Source organism: Paralichthys olivaceus, chromosome 5, assembly GCF_024713975.1.
Source record: "Paralichthys olivaceus isolate ysfri-2021 chromosome 5, ASM2471397v2, whole genome shotgun sequence".
In the NCBI taxonomy this organism is placed as follows: Eukaryota; Metazoa; Chordata; class Actinopteri; order Pleuronectiformes; family Paralichthyidae; genus Paralichthys; species Paralichthys olivaceus.
This window is the reverse complement of record NC_091097.1, coordinates 19,077,295-19,103,862: the sequence shown is the minus strand read 5'-3', so window position 1 is coordinate 19,103,862 and position 26,568 is coordinate 19,077,295. Positions and strand designations below refer to the sequence as shown.

Sequence of the window (26,568 nt, the reverse complement as noted above, 5' to 3'; positions counted from 1 at the left end):
TTGATCGGTTAGCAGCAGCTGTATATGAAGAAATTCTCCATGTCTTTGCTGCTCTACTGAACATCATGTTCTTCATGTTATTGTCCCTGAGGGTGATGATTGTTCCCTTTTAGTGTGTCTGCCATTGTCGTGTCCACACACATCACATAGAAACTATGAATTTAAATTTAGAGGAATTTTTTTCCCACGGGGAGACGAGACTAATCACCTGGAATGACACCACACGGCAACATAATTAGCCAATTAATAGACCGACGAGTTTAATTAACTCCAAAAAGCAGAATGAAATGTTGGTGGAAGTAAACTATTCCTTATCATTTTCAGGTGTCACTCCAGCAGCAGGTTCGCCGGCTCTAACCAGCCGCACTTTATCAAATCAGCACGTTTTAGGCTTCGCGATTAATTGAATTACGCTCCACCACCTCATTAGGTGTGTGGGATTTACTGGAGCAAATACAGATGTTCATGAATGGAGAGGCGCGATTAAAAAAACGTTTGTGAAGCGCATCTCTTTTCCACGTCATAATCCTGTCCGCGTTGATTGGGAAGCAGAAGAGTTGGGTTCGGTGAACTCACAGCAGTTTTAGGTAAAATCCTCGACAGGTCAGGAGGGTAACGCAGCAATTTGGAGGTAATTGTGCTCCACGGGAGCAGCTTCACTTCTGTTCCTCCGAAGAGATGTTTGGCGTTGCTTGTTTTTCTGACGTCTGCCAGTCTGTTATTGCAAAGGGAACAGAGAGGACAGAGGGTTAGGATCAGGTCACAGGCACTTCCACTCTAATAAAAGCAAACTGTGCTTCGGCGTGCAACCGCTTCCTGTAGAATTGATAAGACAAGATGAGGGGAATTTAAAATGCACAACTCAGCGCTCTGTGTGATTGTTTATCATCCAAATCTACTGTGAAGAACATTTCTGTTGCATAAAAAAACTATGTGACCATTGTTAATCTGTTAAAATCCATCTCACAGCCTCTTTACTCTGTGTGTGTGTGCACGAGGGTAAAATAAAAGAGTCCGGCCCAACATGATAAATAATGTACTTTTTCCAAATGTGCTGTGGTGCTGAACTGCCTCTGCCAACAAGACTAATAAATAGCTTCTATTAATCCTGATTACACATAAGTCACATATCATTAACACATCGAGTCCATAATGATTGCCTAAACCGAAGGGGAGAGCATGGGCCACACTTTAGGTGAATAAATGATTAATTGAAATATGTCGATGAATAATAAACCAGTCTCTGCGGGGTAACAGATTGTACTTTTCATATTTAATAGATTGATGGGCCTCACACAACATGTACACACGACAGACAAACACACTTATCACACGTACGCCCACCGCTTCGCCGTCGACACGTGAAAACAGGAGGGTTGAACGTACAGTAGATTAAAACATCAAACGCGGGCCTACGCTGCTCACTGGAAACACCCAGGCTCTTTTAGCCGGTTTCTTAGCTTCCACTAATCCCACAAAGGCCCTAAATGTTGCTTTTCCGCGCACACTGAGCTCTCCCCTCTCATGGACACTGTCTGCGTCGATACAAGTCCTCTTAATCAGCGCCGATGAATTATTGAATAGCCTTTTTATATCAGATCATGACCCATATTCTGCTCGCTTGATGTGAATATGCTGCCAATAAAATTGAGATGTACTTTTTAAGTCGCCCCACAAAGGCGTCCTGCTCGCTCTCTAACGGTTGAGCCGGATTCAGACACACGCGCTGCAGAATGTTACGAGCATTAGATGGAGCTCCGCAGACTGATACACTCGTTTAACAAGATGATGGACGAGGTTGTCGAGCAGCGTCACACACAACGTGGATCTGAGGTGTTCAACTGCGGTGGATATTTTTCGACTTCTGACACAAACACCAACACGCAGCAGCGCCCAGGAACACAACAATCCCTGGACGGCACGGAGGGGACGTTAGCCGGAGATAAAACATCGAATCGAGCGCTGTTGCCAGTTTCATTAAAGCAGAGCTCAGAGCCAGACACAGGAGTTGTACTGTTGTCTCATTAGGTAGCACATGGGGAGAGAGGCAGACAGAGAGAGTCAGGAGGAAGGAGGGATGGGATTATGAATCTCCTCAGCCCCTGCTGGCTCCTCTCCTGGCTTGTTTATCAATGGCGACTGCAAACACATATGAAAAGTGTGAAGACCTTTATCAGGCTTCATCTTCACAGACTCAGAGCTGATTTATTGATCTGTAATATTTGCTGTACACATTTAGATTGAAGGTATAATTTGAATTACACTAAAGAACAAACGCATTAACGACATTGTGACATTTGACAGGAGCATTTAGCAAAGCACAAAATATGCTTCTACTTTCCAAGGTGACTCTAATGCGACTCATTTGGAAAAAAGCGATAAAAATATAAACGTATTCTTCTCTCGGTAACAAAAACAACTTGTGTCCCACTATGACCGCCAACAAATCTCTACGGTATCCATCTTGCACTGTTCATTTGCACAGTGACTTCTCACTTCTCCACCCGAGCTACACTTGAGAGAACCGGTGAAATCCCCACCGTGTTTCACCCGACGTTTCACCCGACGTCCTATTTTTCTGATCATTAAAGTCAAAAAATAAAGACAGCGGCGAGCCATGCGTCAGACCCGAGATGTCCATTTTGCAGCGTGGCAGCTGTGACAGCCTCTGACAGACTACCTGGGTTTAAGTGCTCATCAGTGGAGAGGCTGCAGGGGTCACATGTGTGTCAAGAGCACCGAGCACAATGGGTAATGGTTCTGGGTTATGGGACCGGGTCCCAGGTGGAATTCGCAGGTATGGAGCAGTAACCTTGACTGTGCAGCGCGCACACACACACACACGGACACGTATAAATTCAAACCGCTGTCAGGCAAATGATATGAAAGTTAATCAGAGAAAAGGGGTCAATCGCTGCTGCACCTATGATGGATGGACATATGGTCAGTGTGTATGTGTGTGAGAAAGAAAGAGAGAGAGAGAGAGAGAGAGAGAGTGGGTGTGAATTTTGCTGCAGACACACACTCAAATTCCAACACTCGATGGAGATGAGATCTACCGCCAGTCTCCCGCCGCAAAGCGTTTTGTGCATCTTTGGAAAAACAGCAGATAAAAATAATTACACCGTGAAAAGGGCAATGTAGTGCGTCTCCTCATGTAGATTACTTTATCGATCCACACAGAAATTCCTCTCACACACACTCCACTGCATTAACTTGAGAGTGTGGAGCAGCACTGAGCAGGTGATTTGATGGGCAGAAGTGGCTCCTCCATCAGGCGGACTGAGGCTCAAGTGCAAATCTGAGGGTGAAGTGTGGAGGGTCCCTTTTAACGTGAACTAAATTATGTGACGCTTAAAATATCCGAGCGTGTTTTTTGTATTTCACACGCATGAAATGTACGAAATTAAAAAGCTCATGATGCTACGAAGGATAAATGAGGGCGAAGTGAGTTCTGAAAATCTTGGAATACTGTCTGACCTTACACACACACACACACACACACACACACGCATGTAAGAACTATTAGTATAATCATCATCCAAAACATGCAACAGCAACAGCATGTATGGATCCACAGCACTGTACTCACCTATTTAACCCTTAACACTGAGAAATATTAAATGTAATCAATTTTGTGGGCTGGAGAAATTGTAAGGATCATGGATATTACATCAACTATGACAAAGATGTTGCTTGAGTCTTTAATCCGCGTTAGTAAAATCCCATTAAGACTCAATGGTTGGAAAAGAAATATTGAAATTAGTCCGTTACAAAAAATGTCGAGAAAAAAGAAAAGGGTCCCGAATTTAGAGCAGTTTCTGACAATTGTTAATTATTTTTTGTCATTTGGAACCAAATCCAGGATTTAAAGGGTAATTCCACAGGAAAAACAGCTACATCCAGAGTGGCTGCTCAAAAGTCCCACTTCCCATTATCTTCATGTGATGAAGAGGAGAGGCATTAAATCTCCTTCAGGAAAAAAAGTGGAAATATAAAAGATGAGATGAGCAAGGAAATGAGTTGTGTGGTTTGCTATGCATCTGTCTATCGTTGTGCCTTTCTACAGCCAACACACACACACACACACACACACACACACACACACACCAAATTACTCAGATACTTTGCAATCAGCTTCCAAGTCAACCTGTCTTCTATTTTTTTTAAAAAGCAAAAGATCGTTCATGAATAAACTGCCTCTTGTATTCAAGCTGATGAGATGAGAATCACTACGTCACCAGAACGCAAAATAAAAAGCTACTCCTCTCTGATGCAGGCGAGTCAATGACGTGTGAAGTGAGGACATTTTTTAAACAGCAAATTCAAAATTGAACAACAAATAAATGAGTGGATCGATTCAGAGAGGGGGGGGGGGGTGATGGAGAAAAAACTGATACGGAAAGAGATGAGGGAAGCTTGAAGCAAAGTGAGTGATAAAAAAAAAAGTGAAAAATTATGGTAGAGGGGGAGAAAAAGGGGAAAAAATCCTCTGGATGATGAAGCCAGGAATAGTTTTTTTTGGTCCTAGTCCATTCTCTCTGAGTGCTTGTGTGTGTCTGTCTGCGGGAATGAGAGTCAGTTCAGGAGGATAGAAGACAGAGAGCGAGGGAGGGAGAGAGCAACAGAGAGCGAGAGAGAGAGAGAGAGGAAAGAGGGCAGAGGAGTGTATAAACACAGATGACACCCCGACAGAACGGGCGAGTGTCGGCTCAGATACACTTCGCAACAACGGTGAACTGTCGCTCGTGAATCGGGCCTTTGCTCCGTTTGACCTTCACCTGAGAAAACATCGAGCGAGGAAACTGAAAACACACCTCCGCTTGCCAATAATGTGCATTTCCTCTACTGGACGGATGTGGACGTCTCTGAATGGGCATGACAGCGAGGGAGGGGATGTGTGAGGAGGAGGAGGAGGAGGAGGGCGTGTGATAACAGGGGAGTTTCAGACATTTTAATGGAGGGAGAGACTTGTGTGCAACAACACAGAAATGACAAGAGAGTCAAAATGTGGTTCCATGATGACACCTGGAGGAGATGCTTGATGAGTCACTGTGGTCTCAGGTTGACAAGAACAAAAAGATTTTAAAAGACAAGTGAGAGGACACAGGTTATAGTATGTGAGGGGGGGGGGGGGGGGGTGACGTGACGATGACATGGGATGAGGCAACAATCAGCTGAGAGCCGGAGGGGAGGGGAGCCAGAGATTGTAGGCCAGCGTGTGTGTGTGTGTGTGTGTGTGTGTGTGTGTGTGTGTACCCCACACAAATCCCCTCGCAAACACAGAAAAGGAACAAAGACTTTGAGACAGACACTAAATAGACCTACCTATGTTTAGATTTAAGAATCGCCCCAAAAAAGATGCATAGGATGGTGGGAGGAAAAAAGAGAAGGGGGGAAAATAGGAAAAGGTACAAAAGTGAAAAAGGCATAAATAGAAAACACAAGCAAGCCAATTAAAATGTCTCTATTCAAGCTTTTTTTTTCTTCTTAAGTAAGGAAATTAAAACAGTGGTGGAGTGGAGAAGTAGCCAAAGTTATGGGTGGAGAGTGAGTGGAAAGGTGGGGGGGTGAGGAGAAGGAGGGAGGCGGTGAAGGGAGGAGGGAGCGTGGGCTGCACGGGGATAGAAAAGGCTGGAAGTGATAGGAAGGGAGGATGAATGAAGAGGGGGAGAAAAAAAAGAGGATAAAGGGGGGGGCAAAAAAAAATCCCCCTCCTCTTTCTCTTTCTCTCTTTCTCTGTCTCTCTGCCTCTCTCTCTCCCTCCTTGTCTGGCTCATAAATAGAAGAAATTGTTGACCAGGTAAATGGCGAAATAGATGAGAAGACAGAGGACCGAGAGAGCGAGCAAATGAAAAGGTAAAGCACCTCCCAGCAGCGCGATGAGGAAAAAAAAGAACAAAAAACGAAAGATAAAAGCAAATACTCCAGTGGCCTCCGTTGTCTCCAGTCTATATGTGGAAGGGGGGATTGGCTGTTGCCAGTTGTTCCCCTTCCCCGGCTGCCTTCTGCTTTCTTCTTCTGTCTCTCCTCCCAAAAAAGACTTCCCATCCAGATGACAAAAGCCACAGATGTCCTCCTCTCTGTCTCAACTCTGGGCTGACAGGACGGACCACTCACACAGGTTAGACATTGTTGCAGCAGCAACGCACAGTATCATCAATATTGCTCAGAGGGAGAGAGAAAAGAAAAAGGCATTGGGGCTGCTGCTAGTCAAGCACTGCCTGCCTCATGAGGAAGGATACTGAGCTGGAATTGCTCTGTCTCCCCTCTCCCGCCCATCCCTGCGAAAAGATGGGAGGAAGGGAGGTGGGCCCACTCGCTGCATTAGTATTCATTGAAAGAGTGTGTGAGGAGAGAGAGAGGGAGGAGGAAGAGGAGGAGGAGGAGGAGGAGGAGGAGAGGGGTGCCAACCAACAAATGTCGAGGAACCAAACCGGTGTGCAGAACTGATAAGAGACTGGCTCCCCCTAGAGTCAATTATCAATACACAGGCTCAAATAACTGGAAACTGTGGGAGGGAAGTGCTGGCCCCTGTGAAAAGACACGGGGCCCTGTCTTCAGGACGTCCAAAAGCCAGTTACTTTAATATCTGAGGGACACAAATCTACGCCTGAGCTCAGCAGCGTCACTCCTGCAGCACGACATCGCTGCGAAAAAAACTTTAAAGGTCAAAATTGAGCCCGAGCTTTTCTCTGCATGAAGAATCTTTAATCCTGCTCTCACTCTCCAAAAAAAAAAAAAATAGACAAAGGATTTAAAGACTTTCCGATCACGTCCACCGTGTGAGGTTTTTTTTTCTTCAATCTGCCCAAAGCGAAACTCAGTGTTGCTATGGCGACAGATGACCGTTTCCAAAGTGTCCAAATCAAAGCGATACGGGGTCAAAAGCACCCTTCAAAGCTAAGACCGCAGAGTATCTCCACTCTCGTCTACTCCGAACGTCGTGGAGCAGATTTACTGAAGTCGTTTCATTTCACTGCGTCGTGTGTGATAGAGGTTTGAAACGTATCCGCACAACCTGCGCTGCAATGCAGGAGTTGTTCTGTTGTATCTATAATAAAGTGGTTATTCATAGTACAAGGAAGAAAGAGACAGAGGGACGCTGAGAGACGCTGACAGATCCTGAAAGGAAACAGGATTACCAATCCCCACAGTCCCCTCCGTCTCCTCCGCTGACCTGTTTATCAGACAAACTCAAGCCTGGTTTGATTCACAACGACAGGTGGACTGGTGCACGACCGAGGACGCAACATTTTGGGGCAACTCCTGCTTGAATAAAGAAAAGATCAAACTTTATTGATCCCTCGATGGGGGAAATTCCTTTGTTACAGCGTCAGAATGAGGGAGACAAGAGGATAAAAGTACAGAAGGAGTCAACAATATAATGATAATAATAATACATGCAGAGCATGTACATAATATACACCTTTGACTACAGACGAAGTATAGTTTGTATAGAAAAATAAGTATTTCAGTGAAGTGCAGTGGTACAAGATCGTGAGGTGAGACTGAGAGAGGCACAATACTGACACCGGTCGCGTGCAGAAGATTCCGATGTGCAAGATAGTGTGAAAAACATAGTCGGACATGAAGAAATTACCTCATTGTGAAGATGATGGCGAGGTCCACGTGCATGAGGAGGAGTTCTTGCAGCTTTTCCCAACATGCAGCACAGGGATGGTCCTGAGACACGTTCAACAGCCTCTGCTGGGGTTTTAAACACCGTCCAGACATCTGTGAGAGGAAAACAACACAACACAGAGTCAGTGGCCTCCGGGCCTCTGCACCTGAACGCACCCTCAGCAGTTACTGAGAAGAAACCAGGTGGTTCGTAAAGTCACGGGACAGTTTATACTTCGTGCCATGTTCACACAGTACACGATGACTGTGTGTGTTCCATATGAAGTGCTCGCTGCCTTCACGCGGTGGAGTCTCAGGTGAGGAACACGTGCTTGTGTCACGTCGCCTCCCTGTGGTGGAACCGGCTCCATCACAAGCGACTGTGTCGGTGATGGATTAACGATGCCTGGCGCCACCAGTCGAACACCGATAACATCGCTGGAAACATGGCGGCGCTGTCTTCCCCGCTGCGAGTGTGTCGCGGGATCCTGAAGGAGCTGCGAGCCTCCATGGGCCAGGGCTACAGACAGTCTCTGGCCTACAACTATGTCCTGGACCAGTTTCGGAAGAACAAGGCGAGTTTGTCCTCGGATACGATCCGGCTAGCGTTAGCCGGCTAGCATCACAAACCGCACGGCTAGCGTCGATTCTTGAATCGTAACTTTTGCCATTTTGCTTTTGTTGTGAAATTAATGATCGTCCTTCCTGAAGATCGGAAGCACAACAACAACAACAACAACAACTCACAGCCCGAAACACCTCGAAACACTTTGACACAGGAGTCACACACAAGGTGACTGAGCAGCAGAAGGACATGCTGACATTAGCCACATGCTAACGGGCCGTAGACCCACTAACTCATTACACAATTTATATAATTCAAATTGATTCGATTCTCATTCACTGTGATCATTTGCTCGTAGGTTTATAAAATATATTTAGCATTAATGGTTAAAATGTTAAATAGACATCATCGAAAACAGACAAGGAGTTTGCAGTTTGTGCTCATTACCGTGATTTTAATGTTTTCATGTGTTATAAACTCTAAATGTTTTTAAAAGTCCTGAACAAGCAGGAAGTGTATTTGTCATCAGCTCATCAGTCGTAGTGTTTCTCCATCATGTCCACCGTGTGCTCGTGATTCCTTATGTTTTCTCTGCTTCCCCATCAGCTGCCTGTTGACATGAAGCACTGGGGTATTAAGCATATAGGCTTAAAGCTTGAGTTAGTTCTGCTTGGGAGGACATGGCTCACCAGGGTGGTTGAATGCATGTGAAGTCACTGAAGCAAAACAGCCTGGAGGAACCCTCGCTTGTCACTGTGTATTTGTCCCGGCTGCCAAAAAAAGCCCCCCGGCGGCATCATAATGTACATGTGAAGCTCCGTGGGGACAGAACCAAATGTTTACTGTCCATGTGGTTGTTACAGTTGATGAAGGAAACGACACGTTGGGGCAGAAAACCCTGTGATACAGGCACATTTGTTTACGTTGTAGTCTCTCGTTAGAGTCACTGCTAACTCCGTGTTGTCCACCAGCCACAGCTTAAGGCTTTTCTCCGCACACATTCATTTGTTGCATTATTCTCTGTGGTGAGTGATTTGAATAAAGAGAAAATAGAAAGAATAGCGGATGCTTTGCTGTGCAAATGGAATTATCACTTGGCATCTGTTTATGATACGATCTGGTTCATCATTTCACCATCTTCACTTTTTTTCTGTTCCCTGCTCACAGGTGACAGGAGAACGGTACTGCCGTGCCCAGCAGGAGGCACACCATGCCTCGCACACATACCTGTGTTTGCTGTCATCCACCAGAAGCCACCTGGCCCTGCACAACCTCTACCACGGCAAGGGAGAGCACAGCATCGAACAAGCGGCTGGCATGGTGGGGCTCAGGTTGCCCACCCAGCCTGGAGGTAAAGGCTGGGAGAAGTGAGGACGAGGGAGGATGCAATATCATTAAACTCTTTGGAAAAGACTTCATTCAGTCAAGTCCCAAAGGAAAAATGGAGAAGCCATCGTGGACTGTTTTGAGGGAGCACCTGTTGTGTTGTTCTGTAAATATAATGTTCTCTACCCCTTCACCACAACCTGCTTTTATTTGTGTTTCCTAATTGTTGAAGCATATTTTGAAAGCCAAAGGCAAACATGAAAAAAACTGTAAGTACACTGTCAATTAATTTTTCCCATTAAAGTATTAATCACTGCTCCTCTGTGTTTTTAAGAACTTGGTAACATGACATCACATAAACAAACATCCTGCTTGTTGATCTATTAAACTGGTAATTAAAGGCATGTACAGTAGGAATCACTGAGAATATTTAACCTGTTATTTAAAGATACAGCTGGTGGCCCAGTCTTCTTTAAGGTTTTTCCAGTTTTATGTAATAATGAGGATATTTATTTATAAAACAATGAAACAAAGCAACCAAACTCAATCAATCATTAATGAAAAGAAGCCAAATATAACATATAATCTAATAAAATAAGGCTTACAAAATGATTGTTATGTCATTGTATAGAAATAGGTTTTCAGAGTCGGATCTCATTCAGAAGTTTGTTCCACTACACGTGTATTCCACCTCTTAGGTTCACGCTGCTGACAGTTTGTCTCCTTTTTAATCTGCTCATAAAAACACATACATCATTAAGTTAAAAAGTAATGTCAATAACACTTTTGCCAGCTATTAACAGAAAGAGTTGAAGAATGGTCTCAAGGCAGATTCCTGAGGCACAAATATCCAGTGTGTAGTTGTCCTGTGCACCTGTGGCAACATCAGATAATAAGACGAAGAGGAAAAGTCTCTCACCAACACAGCAAACGTTTTCATCCCACTTTTTTTCTCCATTAAATCTCCTCTCCCTGTTTGCTCCTACTCTCCAGTGGTGACTAAGGTTGCCTTCAGTGGGAATTTAAATAGACTAACCCTAAAGCGAAGTAACGCACAGTGACACGGGGAGTAAGAAGAGCACCCGTGCACTGCTCCAAACCAACACACGTGCACACACACACACACACACACACACAACCCTGGATAAAAAGCCCAATGCATCCTGACAAACCAACAGCTTGTGTCCAGATTTATGTTATGCAAAATGCAGAATGGAAACAAGCCTCTGCACACCACTGGATCCTGGATCAGACAGACATGACAAACAGAATGAGGCTGAAATTTAAGTGCTCTGCTCTGTTTGAGGGAGATTTGAAAGTGGTGTCTTTACACTTAAGTGATGTCACTAAGGGGCAATAAGCTGCGGGGAAAGGACGCCGTCATCTCGATGCTCAGCTTTTGATGAACTTAAACGTTTATGAGTGAAAGGTGGTGACATAAGTGAGCGTCAAGCTGCGAGGAGGGAAACCTAAGAGAAGAGGAGGAGGGCGGAGACAGTCCACCCGTCAGAGTGGAGGCTGATTTCTTCTTTCCTTTCCGAAGGGGCGAGGAGTCAGCATCTCTAATTTCTGTCTCCCGATAAGAGGAGAGAGAGAAAACACGCTCTTCCCTCGAGGACACTTTGCTCTCTGGAGCATTTGGCTGCAAGTCGTTCATCGAGGTCCCGTCAGGAGTTGGACCAGCCAGCGAGGGACACGTCCAAAGCGCAAAAAAAAAAAAAAAAGGCACAAGGACGCACGGGAGGACAGTAAACCAGAGGCGCGAGGAGAGGAGAGGTGACCCGGCCGAGGCGACATGTTTGGCATGATCAAGAACTCGCTCTTCGGAAACACCGAGGAGACTGAATACAAGCTGCTGAGCTCTGAGACGAAGGTGGGTGAGGACACACACGACTTTCTCATCTTTTGAAGTATTGTCTGTCCAATACGCACCTCTCCAGGTCATGTCATGTGTAGCTGTGTTTACGCACAGTAATCCTGCAGAACTGTAAAGGTGCATGAATATTTCATCCAGCACTCAACACTAAGTAGGTTATTTTAGGGGAATTCTGTTTAAAATGATCCTGTTTTCCTTCACTTCCCTTGTAACCTTGACTGCGAGGCCAGGCAGTTAATTGCCTGTGACCTATAAGGACGCCTGCCAAGCCCCAGTGAGGGGGGACAACGTGTCAAAGCAGCCTGGGGTCTCCTGCCAATCAACAAGGCAGAGATTCACAAAGATGGTGATGAGTTTGGTATTAACGTTTCACCAATAATAAAAATACACACTCATAAAATCAGAAGAGGCTTTTTATCAACTTCTGTTGACAAAGCTTTGGGTCACTTTTTACATTATAACATCCTGGACGTGTGCATGTGAAATATAGCTGTGTGTGTGTGTGTGTGTGTGTGTGTGTGTGTGTGTGTGCCAGTGAAACCACAGGGGACAGGTCAACTGACCCAGCTGTGAGTGTGGTTAATGATGAGCTCACACACGGACCGGGTGTGTAATGATACACTGTCCATCACTGATGAGGACAAAGATACAGAAAACATGAAGGAGGACAGGCGTGACCCCTCCCCCTTGTTCATGTACTCATGTTGTGTACTTGTATTTGACGTACGCTCGCTATGGAAAGATCCCAGCGAGCCCAGTGATGTGTGACGTTAACCAACAAAATGCCCAACAGCCATTTCGAGGTTCTTCTCCGCTGACCTCTTGACCTACAGTACAATACTGTAGATGTGCATCAGGCCGTGTAATGTCCCCGCCAGCGTGGGTCCTGACAGCGGCTTTGTGTTGTTTATCTTTGAATAGCAGCTCACTTTTCACGCACAGACAAAGGATGTCCAACCCAACTGATCAAACCGGGCCGGCGAATCAAATGACCCAAACTGACACACGCTCACATCGAGGCCGATCTGAACAGATCTGAAGCGTGTGTACAAACCACTGCTCTATCGTGATTTTAGATATTCAGCTCTAAGTTTTAACTCCAGAGCGATGCATGTTACTGCAGAACTCTCTGGGTTTACTTTTAATCGACATTTGCTGGACAAAGCGGATGATGCCGGATTGTTTATAAAATGCAGCACATTGTCCCGAGTCGCTACAGTGATACAGAGCTGCGGGTTCATCAAATCTCTGGAATTGACTGATGTTTAAACAGCAGGTATTGAAATCAGAGCTCGACACCTGATCTGTGGAGCAGCAGCCCGACTCTGACACCAAACCCTCTTAATTAAAACTGACACAGAATACACAGCAGCTGCCTTTCAGCAGACAGACGCACTTAGACACTCGAACACAAACAGGAGAAATCTCATTGCTAGTGAATCCAGATAATTATTTTAACAGAAGATAAGATGACAATGATTATACCTCCTGTGTGCTTTGTTCCGGCCCAGAGTAACTGTCACTGCATTAGCTCATAAACACACACATGCACACAACCTCCACTCAGACATTTTAATTGCACCGGTTAACTAAAGTCAGGCTCTGCTTTCTCGGTGTTTCTTCCGTACACAGTGATAACGGTCGTCCCACTGACAAGCCCTACAGAGCAAACCCCTTGTAATTAGTGTGCAGGAGCCCGGCTACCTGTCACAAGTCCGACCTTCATGATAACATAGTGTTATCTCGTATGTGCTGAGGAACGACTGCGGCCGCAGCGTCTGATTACACCAACACCACACAGGTTTGACAGGTCACGAGTTTCCACTGGAGTGGGTTTGTAGATGGGAGTCAGTGGAGGAGACGTTGTTAGTGACACAGCAGCTAGAAGACATTTAAAAAACCTCACGACTGGAGGACAAGCAAAGAGTCACAAAATCAAGTTACAACACTAAGACAAAACCGTCTGCATGATATATTTAGATTTGAATTTTCCTTCAGGGAAGAAAAAACATGCTCAGGAAGCCGATGTGAGAACGAGAGGAAACAGTGGAAAACATATCTCCATTGTTTTAGCTGCAGAATTATCTTCAAAATAATATTTTTTTATTTCATAGAGCAGCTAGATTCTTTCAGATTCACCGTAAACATTATAATATCGTTAGGAAATTATACTTCAGTGCTCCGCACCGTTTACAAACACACACAGATCCATGTGCTATAAAACACCACGGAATTGAATCATGTCAGTGGAACGAGGAGTTGGATTTGAAACCTGCATCATTCCTTCAAAACATATTAAAGTTAATGCTCAGCAGCACAGTTGAGTGACTGTGCTCCACATTAACCCCACTTAATCAGGTTTGATGCAAAACTGTTGCATCATATTAACGCTGTGTGTCGAGGGGGGTGGAGGCGAGCTGTGTGTGTGTGTGTGTGTGTGTGTGTATGTGCACGGTTATGTAAGAAGATGCATCTCTTGCCTATTATTCTCTGTAAGCTCACTGATCCCTGCAGAGCAGAGGAAGAAATTAAATCACATCAGTGTAAATATGTTCCATCTGCATCTTTTTATTTGGTTGCCCACGTTGGTTTAACACACGCATGTGTGTGCAGTCCCCCCCCCCAGACACACACACACACACACACACACACACACACACACACACACACACAAAACCCTCCAAGTGTAAACAACGCTAGTTCAGGGCTTTCGTCCTCGGGAGCAGATTGTCAACATCAGTGTGTCAGAGGTGAATCATATCTGAGCTTAACCTCTCCCCTGCCTCCGTCCCCAGGAAGAGGACAACTGTGTGATTTGTGCATGTGGGTGTATGTGCATGAAAGCACCCAGTGTCGCTGCGGCTGACCTACTACGCCTGAAAGCCACTCACTGATTTCGCTTTCTTCCCGACATAGGATGGAGTGAGCTTTGAGGTGCGGCGATATGATGCTGGCAAATACGCCGTTGTCTCCTCCGAGGGACGAAGCTTTGACCAAGCCACGGGGGAGCTGGTGAGGAAGCTGCTCATGTACATCGGCGGGAGCAACGAACAAGGTGAACTCATCAGACGGCCCTCAGTAGAACAAATACTGTACCTCCACCAATGTTCCAACAGTCCTCTGAAACTCAATCCAGCTGCAGCTAATCGAACACACTCATAAATATCAGAAGGTTTAGCATCATCCATGTTGTTTGGTCTCATAGATCCATAGTTAAAGTATCAGTGATACCAACTTTCTATCTCGCACATCTTCTCCCAAGGTGAGGCCATGGGTACAGCCGCCCCCCTCATCATCACGGTGTACCCACGGAATGACGGCGTTCTGTCTCGTCGGTTGGTGGTCGGCATCCGTGTCCCCGCCTCGTACCAGCAAAGCCCCCCGACTCCCAGCGACAGTGCTGTCAGGATTGAGGAGCGGCCCGGCATGACTGTCTATGCTCTGTATGTCAAACGTGACGATCAATAGTTTTCACCTTTGTGTGCTCACATGACCCGAACGCACTCGCAGCCCTTTCATTTTCAGATTCCCGCAGCGATTCACAGATGCACCACATAATTAACAACACTGATTATCCTCCTAATTCACATCCTCTCTTTTCTTTCTCGTCCTCGCAGTCAGTTCGGAGGCTTCGCAGGAGAGAGCGAGTACCGAGCTGAGGCCTTGCGTTTGACGCGCACCCTGGGGGAGACCGCCCCCTTCCAGCGCAAGCAGTACTTCTGCTGTAGCTTCGACCCGCCGCTGAAGCCTTACGGACGCCGCAATGAGGTGTGGTTCCTACAGGAGGAGCCGTAGGTGTCGCCGGATCGCAGTCGAATTCTCCTGCTGAATTCTTTCTCCAACCATAACCACCCTTTTACTCCTGTAGCTCTAACAGTGTTAGATTGGTCAGAGCAATATGGCGTCTTTATTGACCTATGGACACACACGGACACACAGATTACCCATGTTGCCTTTACCCGTTTCAATCTTCTTGTTTATCACATTTACTCTATAGTTGCCTCCCTGGCGTTAAGTGTTCGAGCACCGGGAGGATTTAGAACATCAGTGCAGCAGCATCCTCTCAGTTCATTTTCACTTTTTTCTATATTTTAGTTTGGAACTTAAACTCACAATTTGCAGCTCGGAAACAAAAAACCTGGTGATGACAGTGACTGAAGGCTTCTAGACAAACGTAGTGTTGAGAAGTGAAGGTACGTTTTGGAATCACATGTATTTCATGCAGAAAACAGGAGTTCATTTCTCTAATTCAAGAGAAAATAGATCTTACAGACTTTAGTTAACTTGGTATGCTGCTGCCACAGGCGTGAATCAGGAAGCAACTCAACTGAACAGATTTGAGAATTAAACGTTCGTCCAGACGAGAAGATAAAGTCCCTGTAGAGCCCCCCCCCCCCCCCCGAACAACTTCACTGATACTTTAACTATGGATCCATGAGACCAAACAACATGGGTGATGCTAAACCTTCTACTCATCCTCATCTGTGTGACCTCCGGAGGCGGGGCGCGACCTCCGAAGAGCATCTCTGAGAAGGTGGCTCCTCCTCTTGACTGAACACCTCAGAGACGGGGACATTGTTTGGTCTCTTGGACCCAAAGTCCACCATTATTTCATCCTTCCATTATCTAAATTATCTAAAAGAAATAACATCACCCCTGAGGGAAATGTAAAGATACACTTTAATTACAATTCAATTTATTCACTAGACTTAATCATATGCAAAAAAAATATCCAAGACTCCCACTCACTGTGCCTGAACGCACGAGGAAAGGTCAACACACTCACTGAGAGCACTTTCCTTCCAATTTACATTAAAAAAGAAAATTCGAACAACTGTCTACCTGCTCAACCAGGCGATTCATTTGAGACACGGAGGTAAAATCACGTGACGGAACATCGTCGGGCTTTGCACATCTGTAATGTAGTTTACGGTGAGAATTAACATCAGATACATGGTAGTAAAAAGCACACATCCTTTTCCTGAGTGAGGAACTGGAAGAAACAGGAACTGAGCCATTAAGTAGAACTAGTCTTTATGAATTGATGTGTGGACAGCCGTGAGTGGAAACGAACTAGTTAGCCGATAGTGTAGTTACAAACTTTGTGATTATATGTTGGACTGGAAAGAATTTGTGTCGTGAATATTTTGTGTTCAGTGCATGACAATGCCATCTTTATGAATTCAGACTCTTGAGACTGTGTTCTGTGATACATGTGTACATTGTGATTTTAATGTGATAAGAGTGAATATGATGTTCAGGTTTGGTAGTTTCATAACATATTAAACATGTTATTCAGTTAGAGAGGATATATGTCTTATTTCTTGTTTTGTCAGGTATAAGTAAGCTGGAATCGTTTAATTTGGGAAATGATTCCTAAAAAATAAAGGAAGCAAGCAGTGGGGTGTAAATTTGGGTTCTCTGTTTTAGTAAATAACAGTTTAAACATAAGAACGTTTTTATTTGCAAACTAAAGATAAAGAAATGTCTGACTCATGGTGACCGTGAAGATAAATGACAAATAAAATAACAAAAATAGTGAACTTTAATAAATGACACATTTATTAGATTTTAACTGACAGACTGAACATTCAGCAAAAGGTACAAGGAATTGAAAAGAGATATTAATGTACAGAAATTCAAGCAAACTAAAATTCAAACGCAATATGAACTTCTCTCCACCACTGCTGTGTGCAAATAGTCCTTCAAACAGGTGTTAACTGGGGATGTAATTACACAGCTTGTTGGTGCCTCGCCCCAGTTTAATTAGGAATAAATGGCTGGCGTTCACAAGTTTCAATAGCAGGCAAAACACTCTGGGCCCTTAATATAATCCTGGAGGCCCTGTAACCTCACACTCGTGTAATGACTCCCAACAGCAGGGTTCTGGTTTCATCCTTGCATACATGAATACAACAGAAAACGAAGGGGTCAAGCAGGTAAACCCGGCTTATCCACCTTTGAACTTATTATGTGTGGTTAAAATATTGCACATACAAAGAGTAGTTATGTAAGAAATCTATCTGATCCCCTTTTTTCAAACCGTACACTTTTCCTTCTGACGACCAAAACCACTGACTACGCAGGGAACTGAGATATGAATCTGAAAATAACTGGAATCACTTCGACTGAACACAATCACATTATTCGTATATATATATGAAGGAAATGTTAATCAGTCAGATAATGTATCACTGAACACTACTCAACCCTTTTACTGCTTCTTATATTGATAACAAATACTCAATGCAAATCTGTATAGGAACACACCATACTTAACGATACTGCAAAAATACTTCTAGTAGAAGTTGATAATCTTAATATCTATAGACTCTGCAATCAAGAAATTGCTACAAAATGTTTTGGTAATAAATCTGCCTTTAGAAAATACATTCCCAACACTACCTCCTGCTCTCGGCTATTAATTAGGACAGTTTTGTTGCCCTCACTCACGTGATTTAGACAGAAATAAAAATTATAATAATCCCATCACTGGAAATGTAAATAATAATAATAACGAGGCTCTGCAAACCCAGAGATTTAAATTGCCAATCATTTTATGCTAATCACTTGAACTTAAGAACAAGGAAAAAAACAGCATTTATAAGATGTGATTGTTAAGTAAGCTATTCCAGTATCCAAAACATCATTCATTCATTGGGGAGTTATCACTGACATCTTTTAAACTCTATTACTTGCAACTCATTTTCTGCATTCTACTCGAGTGACAGTCCATCAACCTCACTCCTGACTTAAGGATATATATATATATATATATGTATATATATATATTTATAGATCTATCTATATAGATATATATATATAAGATACAGGAAGAGAGAAGAGTGTCATCGAAGTGATGGAGCCTCAGTTGTTTTTCTTTTTGGGAGAATCTGGATAAGGTGCATATGGTGGAGGCCGCTCCTGTGTGGGAATAAAGACAAAAACATTGTGTAATTACCGTTGAAGGTTTTCTCTTCTCACTAACACACAACTGTAACTGAAGAGAAGACAACTGACCATGGGCATGTAGACATTGTGAGGATTACTGGGGTTGTAATACGCGCTGCCCGCTGCCTCAGCCGCCTTGGAGTTACCTGTGTGTAAAATGAGACGTGACAAAGACAGGGTTGATAAAGACAGACAGCGATGACTGCTGAACATATTTAGTAACAGACGCTACAGCTCCTAACACTGTGAGGACAACTGATGCGAGGAGCACAGTGTTAGTCAAGTGAAGCACAACAACTGACAGCTCAAGCTCCTTCTTTAAAGTAAATATATGCCAAACTGACATTTCAGCAGTAAACTGACTTTTCACTGAAATCCACAAGGTGCAAAAAAAAAAGCAGAAGAAGAGGGTAGATTGTTTGTTCTTTGTAATTTTGATGTCGAGCAAATGAGACATCCGCTCCCCTTTTTTGGTGGTATGCTTTAAAGTGATTCACTTTGAGGCAGACAGATCAGATCTGACGGGTGCAGTGACACAGACATGCAGGGAGGAAAAATGGACGGAGGGAGGGAGAGAGAGGGAGCGAGAGAGAAACAGACCTGGAGCTTGTTGTGGTGCTGTTGTCCAATTCTGAGGGGGTGCAGTCCAATTTTGGGGTGGCCCAGGGTAAGGGGGAGGTGGGGCCATGTAGTCAAAACCAGATGGGTACATTCCTGGAACACAGATGACAAGCAGATAAGACGAGTGAGGTGGATTTCCAAGGTCAGCGGAGGTTACAATCTGACAGCAACTTGTTACGTAGACCAAAAAAAAACACAGGCATGAGAGAAACCACAACATCGACGGGAGGTAAAGAAACAGCAGCATAATTTGTGCCTCGAGTATTTCTACTTGTGTAGAATACGAACATTTGGAAAAATCAGGGAAGCATAACCTAAAAGTTATAACCTATGAAAGTCTGTACACATCTCCGACTGAACCTTTTTATTTTTATTGAGCATTCAAGAGAAAGTGTAAACAATCCATAAAATTACATTTACCAACCTAAAAGAAAGAACATTTATTTGACCTGGGCACCTGCAGCAGATTCTAGTGTACAAATATTACAAACTACTGAATTCTGTACCTGCAGCAGCTGTTGGGTAAGTGTAGCCCATGTTGCCAGGAGCAGCGGGAGGCCCCTGGTAGAATCCATTCTGCTGGGGAGGGGGTGGGTACGGATAGCCATGAGGAGCAGGTGGAGGTGGGCCGTAGCCATTCATCATTCCTGGTGACGGATAGCCGTAAGAGGCAGCACCATTCTGGGCAGGACCGGCACGAGAAGCTGCAGTACAGGATAGTGTCTCGTGTTTTCATTCACACTTTTGAGTTTTCTCATCTACATATCTTCTGTATACATTCCTTCAAAAGACAGACACTACAGTCATATGTAGTGACCGTGTTTTGAAGGAATGTGAATATTCAGGATTGTAAAATTCTAGATGCAGTGATGAAGTAAACTAGCATTCAAACCATTTGTGGCCAGTTTGAACAGATGCTGTCCCAGTTCGATGGCTCCTCCACTGTTGAATGACATCTTGAAATGAGCCTGGCCCTCCCAGCCACCTGAAGACAGAGTCGACCACAGTTAAAAATACAGAAAGCTACTTGAGTTTTATTGTGAAAGTCAGCAGTTTCTGCAAACGTTTACGGCCAACCCCCTACTTAGAAGTCTGGACACAGATGTCTAATTGGAAAGGGCATTCAAGAGGTTTTGGTGAGAAGGGCCAGTGTTGATGTGCTGTAATAAAAACACAGAATTTCAACATTAAGCCCGGCCTCCTACGTTCTGTGCCCACGCTCCTCTGCTCGTCATGAACACACCAAGCCCTGAAAATCTCCAGCTGAAAGTCAGGAGAATGTCTGGACGTGAAACTACCCTGAGAGATAGAGAGCAAAAACAAAAGTCCACTCACCACCAGCCTCAGCTGAAACTGTCCCTTTGATGTAGTTGGCTGCAAAGACCGGCTGCTCAATGCTGCAGCCCTTCATCAGATAATACGGGAACATGGCCGAACCCAGGCAATCCTTAGTGTTACTCGACACAAACAGCAACTGCACCGGCGCGGGGAAGAGACACGTGGGGAGAGACACATGAGAATATGAACACTTTCCAAACAACAGGCCAGGAGGAGTATTAGTTGTATTTGTACTGGCAGTACCCTGTATGGTGTGAGGTACACTGTGCCCTTCTTGGTCCCCTTCATAAGGTCTGTCTTGCCTGTGACATCGCTGAACGTCAGCTCCACATTCTTACATTCCCTCAAAACACTGAGGAGAGAAAAAAGGGAAACAAATCACTGAACACGGAGGACACACATGACAGAGTAGAGCTGTGTGTCATCATAGTACTGTGCAGTATATTCAAATAACACAACCGACTTCGACAAGCTGTGGTTTTCCCACATTAACCAATGTTTTTAACTTGATGTCAACATCCTGCTTCCTGTTTTGAAAGTGTGCTAACGTTAGCCTCCTCGCGTTAAACAGCTGTCAGGGTGTGAAGAAGGTCCAAAGTCGGCTAACAGTTAAAAAAAAAAAAACCACAAACACAAACTTTATTTTTTATTTCGCCTCTAGTTTCCGAACACACAAGTGGGCTAGCTATGCTAATGCTAACCAGGCCAGCTAGCAGGAGGCTAGCACCGTGTTGACGACGCACCGGAGAAGTAAACACGTCAGACGGACACACGACAGTTCTCTACGCGACTCGGTGGAAAACACACACACACACACACACACACACACAGACACACACACGCACGCACCTTTCTCCGTTGTTGATCAACACGCCTCCGTTCTGCGAGTGGTTGCGGTTCAGCGCCATGTTTGCGTGTCGGTGATCCGCGTCCTGCTCTCTGCTCCCCGGCTGCTTCCGTCTCTGAGTCCGCCCCTCGGGGGGGATGCCCCTCTTGCGTCACAGGCGCGACGTCACGACGCCGCCTGACCAACCCGTGACTGTCATCACCGCGCAGTGACGTCGCAACAACAACAACAACAACAACAACAATAACAATAGTTATATTAACTATAACTATGATAATTATGATGAGGTTTGGTTTTCATCCTCTGTGAGATTTAAATTGTCACTTATAAATTAACATTCCATATATTATTACTATTATATATTAACAGTATTTAAAATATGTGATTAACACAAACCTTCGTAACCAAACCACCGGGGGATTCTAATCTCATGCAGCCATTGACTGAGAGCATTGAACAAATCAGTCAGAATCTTGTTTCTGGAGACAGAATGATTCAGAGTCTGTGAAGTTAATGTTAAACCACAAACTGAGCCGCACATGTTGTTGTAGTCAGACATCAACACAATCACAAAGTCAGCAGCCTTAAGAACCGTCACATCCCTGAATGGCTAGAATTGCTGTCACTCTCTCTGTTACATGTAGGCGTTCGCATCCTACTGGACAGTTAAGTCTAAATATCCATTTCTAAATGTGAAAAAAAGAGTGGAAGTTAGTGAGAGTTGAAGTTGGTGCCTCTCTGTCTGCGACATCTGAGATAGATATGAAAGTCTGTGAGCGTAGACACTACAATGCAGTGTTGGTCGGGCCTTTATCTGTAACCTGACCTTGGGCACCGTGAAGAAAGAGAAGGGAGTATCTGTGGAATTAGATTAGGCTCTCTTCTCCTGTACAGATATAGAGATGCAGTAGCATATACAGAAATGTGTGAGGATGGTTAAAAATTCCTCAACAGTTAAAACGTGGACAACAAATAAATTCAAACTCAAGTGCTCGAGTGCCAGAATCTTCTTTCCTGGTTTCTTCTCAAGTGGGACTCAAGAATACATTTAAATATGTGATAGAGGAGAGTCACTGAAGTGATGGTGCCTCCCCTGTGTGGGAATGTCTATTAAACCAAATAACACGTTACGTCATGAGTTCCATGATCTCTGTGTCCTGTGGCATCAAAATCATTAGATCCCACAGGAAAGCTAATTTTAGTGTGATGAAAACACCTCATCCATAATTCAGACGACACGATAAAAGTCTGTTCACATGGAATTCAACCTGTCCAGATCAATAGTTCCAGATTCACTTCATAATTTGGAATCCATCAGAGCTGAAACAGCCTCAATAGAGGCTGATTGTAAATGCTGACAGGGTGTAGCAGTGAATAAAGGTTTAGTATGTGCTTATATAATAAGTGGATGGGTACAAGCGTTGCCATAGGGAGATGGGGTGGAGGGCTGAGGTTGGACAGGCCTTTGAGTTACGCAATGATTTCATTCAGTGGCTCCCTGAGGAGGCATCAGGCCAAACATGCGCTCAGCACGATATGAGCCAGGATTTAAACCTTGACCTTTGTGACGTTATTCATGTCCTTTGTTTTCTGTCTCACTCTTGTGTGCAACGTTAAATCTACTTTTTTCCATCCCAGTGAACACATACCTCCAAGCTGTGCTGAGGCTCTGCAGGACGACAAGCTTCAAACCAATCAACACTAATTAGCAGGTGTCACGTGACCCCACAGAAAAGAGCTGATGTCTCTGGAGCCAGGAAACCCATGAGTGAAAACATCCCAGCGATGAGAAGATGATTTGTGATCGTGCTAAACTTTGTTGGATTTCTTTCTGTGTTGCCCTCGTGGCTCAGCACTGCTGCTGCCTGTCCAGCGTCCAGGTGGAGAAAACACCTGAGCAGAGAAAACTGCTCGTCCTGCCCAGAGTCGCCTGCTCTGCCCGGAGAATAAAAGCTGTGTTTGCTCCGTCAGTCAGAAATAATATACATGTGAGAGGTAGGACCGCTGAGTATGTGTGATTCAATACACGGTGAATGCTCACAGTCATTATTTATATGTGTATCTGGCTTTTAAATGTCCCATCGTTTGCCTTCAATTTTTGTAACTGTGTTGTGAAAGCTGACAAAGAATCATGTTTATTATTATTATATTTATATTGTATGTATTCAATCCATTTGTCTATTTTTTAACTGTCCTCCTGATCCTCTGTCCTCAAACAAACTTTTTTATTCCAATTTGTCAGACGCGTCGGGGGCCACAGTCCCAGTGCCTCAGTCTGAGGACTCGTGTGGAGTGATGTCGAGCAGAGAGAAAAACCAGAGCATCTTCTTCCTCAGCAGATATGACAGCTGCTATGTTCAGATTGAGGTAAAAACACGAGAACATTCAGCGTGAGAATTTGATTGGCAGGAAATATAACACATAGGAGGAAAGTAGGTAAATACTTTTGCCTCCTAAGTGAAGAGTTTTTTAAATTTCTTATTGTGGCTCATAATAAAGCAGTAGAATGTTTTTAATGGTAAAAAATTTGGAATCTATTTGTTCAGTAGGAAATAGTGGAAAAGTTGCAGACATGTAAATATAAATGAGTCATCCAGATGTGCATGTTCATTTGTGTTTGCATGTAAATCCAATAATAGCAAAAGTTTCCTAACGTCCATGTTGTGATGACCTTTGACCCTCAGAGCACCAGAGTGGTCATACCTCTGCATGTCCAGCTGAAGGGAGAGGATCAGTGGTTCAGGGTGAATATCAGCTGTCCTCTGATAAGGAGACAGGGTGAGCGGACTCCGCTGAAGCCAACATGTGAGTGGAGACGGCTGAAGGAGCAGTTAAAAGTCAATGGCACATTTTTCTTTCGAGGCCGGTTTGGATTTCTCTCTGTCTTTACAGAATGACATCATCTGTGATGTACAGTACAGTCTTTTCACTGCACCAGTTTAGAAGCTTAAACACACGCTGCTCTTCTCTAGTGTTGCCTGGAAAGTGTGGCACAGACAGAGCTCTGCGAGTGGACTGTGGCCATCAAATCATTTCCAGTGACGCCTGCTACAAACTGGGCTGCTGCTATGATGCTAGTGATTCCACCTGCTACTATAGACTCAATGGTGAGATTGATTTTTCCTTACTTGCAACATGCAACAAATATAAACATACTGGACAACTTGCTCCTTTTTAAACCTCTAATAAAACTCCTCCTGTCTGCTCACAATCCCTCCAGCTTGCTCTCTAGACGGACATTTCGTGTTCTCGGTGAAGGCCACAGACGCAGACCCGCCCATCACTCCCAGCAGCCTCATAGTCAAAGATCAGCCCCAGTGTTTCCCTGTGGTCGCCACCGCAGACACGGCCGTCTTCAAAATCGGAGTCAGAGACTGTGGTGCAAAGAAGAAGGTGATGCTGCTGCTCATCAAGAATGATATGTCATCAAGTTAAATCACAGCAGAGGTCACTGTCAACTTCAAACAGCCACAGGGTTAAAACTGTCTCACAACAGGAGCTGATGATTTCACTCTGTTGCAGGATCAATCATTTCATGCCTCAGGAAGGACTTAATTTTTCTTGCACATGACTTGAACATCAGTGACAAGTTATTTGAATCCATCTTTCTCCGTCTGGCTTTTAGGTGGATGGAGATGTTGTGATCTACGATGTGGAGGTGGAGCAGCTGCACACGGACAGATCATCCAAACATTCCCCGTTCAGGTCGGGTTTGACCTCTGCTGCACAGTATTGTAGGGAGGACTTACCGGTTATGAAAACATTATATTATAGTTATACGTTATAAGTTATAAGTTTGGGGTTTTAGTCTCCAGATCCGATGTGAGTATGCAAGATCAGATCTGCAGCCTGCAGCAGACGTGCGGTCCTTGTACGCTGTGACGAACCCACCGTCTGTGGTTGCACTGGGAACCATCAGAGTGCAGATGAGAATAGCCACAGGTAATAAAGTGAAGAACAGTTGTTGTGCTGCTTGTTTTGTCCTTAGAACCAAACCTGAATGATTGTATTTGGGATTATTGTTCTAGATGCATCTTTCACGTCCTTCTTTCCTGAGGAGCAGCTTCCTCTGAGTTTGCCCCTGCGTAAAGCTGCTTATGTGGAAGTTTCCATCGCACAACCTTCCCCAGACCCGACACTCTCCCTGCGGGTGCAGGATTGCTTTGCCCACCCTGTGTCCAGACACTCTGTGTGGATGCTCCTGTATGACGGGTAAGATGACGGAAATGACAGAGGTAACACAACAAGCTCAAAGCTCCACAGGCCCTCCTCATTAAACCACATTCAAAACTCACTAGATCCCGATTTCTATTTGTTTCTGCACCAAACTGCACAATCCTGCAAACAAACAAACACACACGGGTGGAAACATCACCTCCTCGGGGAAGGTCATTATTTGCATGGATTACTGTGCAGCTGACTATTGAATTATGTCCTAGATGCCCAAACCCTTTGGATGACATGAGAAGCTCTGTCCCTGTGGACAAGCAGGGGAGGACGACCTCCCACTCCCAAGTGAGGAGGTTTGATGTCAAGACGTTTGCCTTCTTGGACCCTCAAACAGGTCATCCAAGTGTGGAGGAAGTAAGGTTTCATGAGTGAAACATTGTTCCCGGTGAAACAGCTTCTAAGGGAACTAGTTGATTGTGTAATCTCTCTCGTAGATGTACTTCTATTGTTGGGTGGAGATCTGCACAGATGATGTCGACTGTGCTCAGAGTTGTGCCATCATTTGTGAGTACTTCATCATTGACCTTGTGCGTCGTATGTTTGTGTCCGTGTGGTTGTTTATATTTCCCCTCTCCTCCCGCAGCATCTGAGGGTGAGAGACAGAGAAGAGAGACCACGTCTGACCAGCTCCAGTTGGTGTCCTTAGGGCCACTGATGCTGGGACAGAACAACACTGCAGTGGAAGACACTCCGTGTGTGAGACAGAACACAAGTAAGTCAGCACAAAACTAGAACTTCACTTGGAGAGCGTCTACAGTCTACTTCTGAAGCCTCACTTAGATTCAATAGATCCACATTTCTATTTGGATCTGCACACACTCATAAATATCAGGCTCCTTTTTTTTTTTCTTTTTCATAAAGATCCATGAATTCTTGAATGAGCTTTCTGAGCTTCGTTTAAAATAAATAAAAACCTAACATGAATGTTTTCTCCCTCTTCCAGTGTTCCAGGTGATGGTGTACATCGTCTGTGGTGTTGGTGCGGCCCTGCTGCTGATCCTGCTCTTCATTGTGTGGTCGAGCATCATGAAGTGTCAGAAGACAAAAATGCAGCAAGCTTGTCAAGCTCAAGTTGACAGTGACCAGTAAAACATTTGACCGTCTCTAATGTGCATTCAATTTTATTTTGACCTCAGGTTTGGATTCTTACTGGTGTGAAAGTAAAAAGCATCAGGTTTTGATCAGATCACT

General features: G+C 44.5%; 5 protein-coding genes across 9 annotated transcripts in view; 3 read left to right on the top strand and 2 right to left on the bottom strand.

Moving 5' to 3' along the window:
- Window positions 1-7,861, bottom strand: part of grin2ba (glutamate receptor, ionotropic, N-methyl D-aspartate 2B, genome duplicate a) — a 104,008-nt gene extending 96,147 nt beyond the window's left edge. The window contains exons 1-2 of one of the 5 annotated variants that reach the window (XM_069524863.1): window positions 7,604-7,861; window positions 577-715 (exon numbers count right to left, since the gene is read on the bottom strand). The gene's annotated coding sequence lies outside the window, so the exon portion shown is untranslated. Of the gene's footprint in view, window positions 1-576; window positions 716-3,592; window positions 5,186-5,328; window positions 6,271-7,603 lie in introns of those variants that run through there. The other 4 variants (XM_069524861.1, XM_069524862.1, XM_069524866.1 and 1 more) reach the window with 4 other exon arrangements.
- Window positions 7,862-7,958: 97 nt separating this feature from the next.
- Window positions 7,959-9,830, top strand: fmc1 (formation of mitochondrial complex V assembly factor 1 homolog). Its single transcript, XM_020106068.2, has 2 exons — window positions 7,959-8,198; window positions 9,356-9,830. The coding sequence occupies exons 1-2, from the start codon at window positions 8,070-8,072 to the stop codon at window positions 9,557-9,559; spliced, it is 333 nt and encodes a 110-aa protein (XP_019961627.1). The 5' UTR covers window positions 7,959-8,069; the 3' UTR covers window positions 9,560-9,830.
- Window positions 9,831-10,747: 917 nt separating this feature from the next.
- LOC109641566 (heme-binding protein 1) lies at window positions 10,748-17,788 on the top strand. Its single transcript, XM_020106069.2, has 4 exons — window positions 10,748-11,387; window positions 14,307-14,445; window positions 14,653-14,833; window positions 15,008-17,788. The coding sequence occupies exons 1-4, from the start codon at window positions 11,310-11,312 to the stop codon at window positions 15,183-15,185; spliced, it is 576 nt and encodes a 191-aa protein (XP_019961628.1). The 5' UTR covers window positions 10,748-11,309; the 3' UTR covers window positions 15,186-17,788.
- wbp2nl (WBP2 N-terminal like) lies at window positions 16,930-21,334 on the bottom strand. Its single transcript, XM_020106075.2, has 8 exons — window positions 21,150-21,334; window positions 20,544-20,652; window positions 20,298-20,436; window positions 19,855-19,947; window positions 19,469-19,666; window positions 18,942-19,055; window positions 18,411-18,487; window positions 16,930-18,314 (listed from the first exon to the last, which is right to left on the bottom strand). Exons 1-8 carry the CDS (start codon window positions 21,206-21,208, stop codon window positions 18,258-18,260), a joined length of 846 nt encoding a protein of 281 aa, XP_019961634.2. The 5' UTR covers window positions 21,209-21,334; the 3' UTR covers window positions 16,930-18,257.
- A 1,411-nt stretch (window positions 21,335-22,745) lies between these two features.
- LOC109641568 (zona pellucida sperm-binding protein 4-like) lies at window positions 22,746-26,480 on the top strand. Its single transcript, XM_020106073.2, has 12 exons — window positions 22,746-23,142; window positions 23,390-23,514; window positions 23,832-23,952; window positions 24,120-24,254; window positions 24,368-24,540; window positions 24,773-24,852; window positions 24,956-25,089; window positions 25,176-25,359; window positions 25,587-25,731; window positions 25,812-25,881; window positions 25,961-26,089; window positions 26,321-26,480. The coding sequence occupies exons 1-12, from the start codon at window positions 22,941-22,943 to the stop codon at window positions 26,464-26,466; spliced, it is 1,644 nt and encodes a 547-aa protein (XP_019961632.2). The 5' UTR covers window positions 22,746-22,940; the 3' UTR covers window positions 26,467-26,480.
- Window positions 26,481-26,568: the final 88 nt, after the last annotated feature.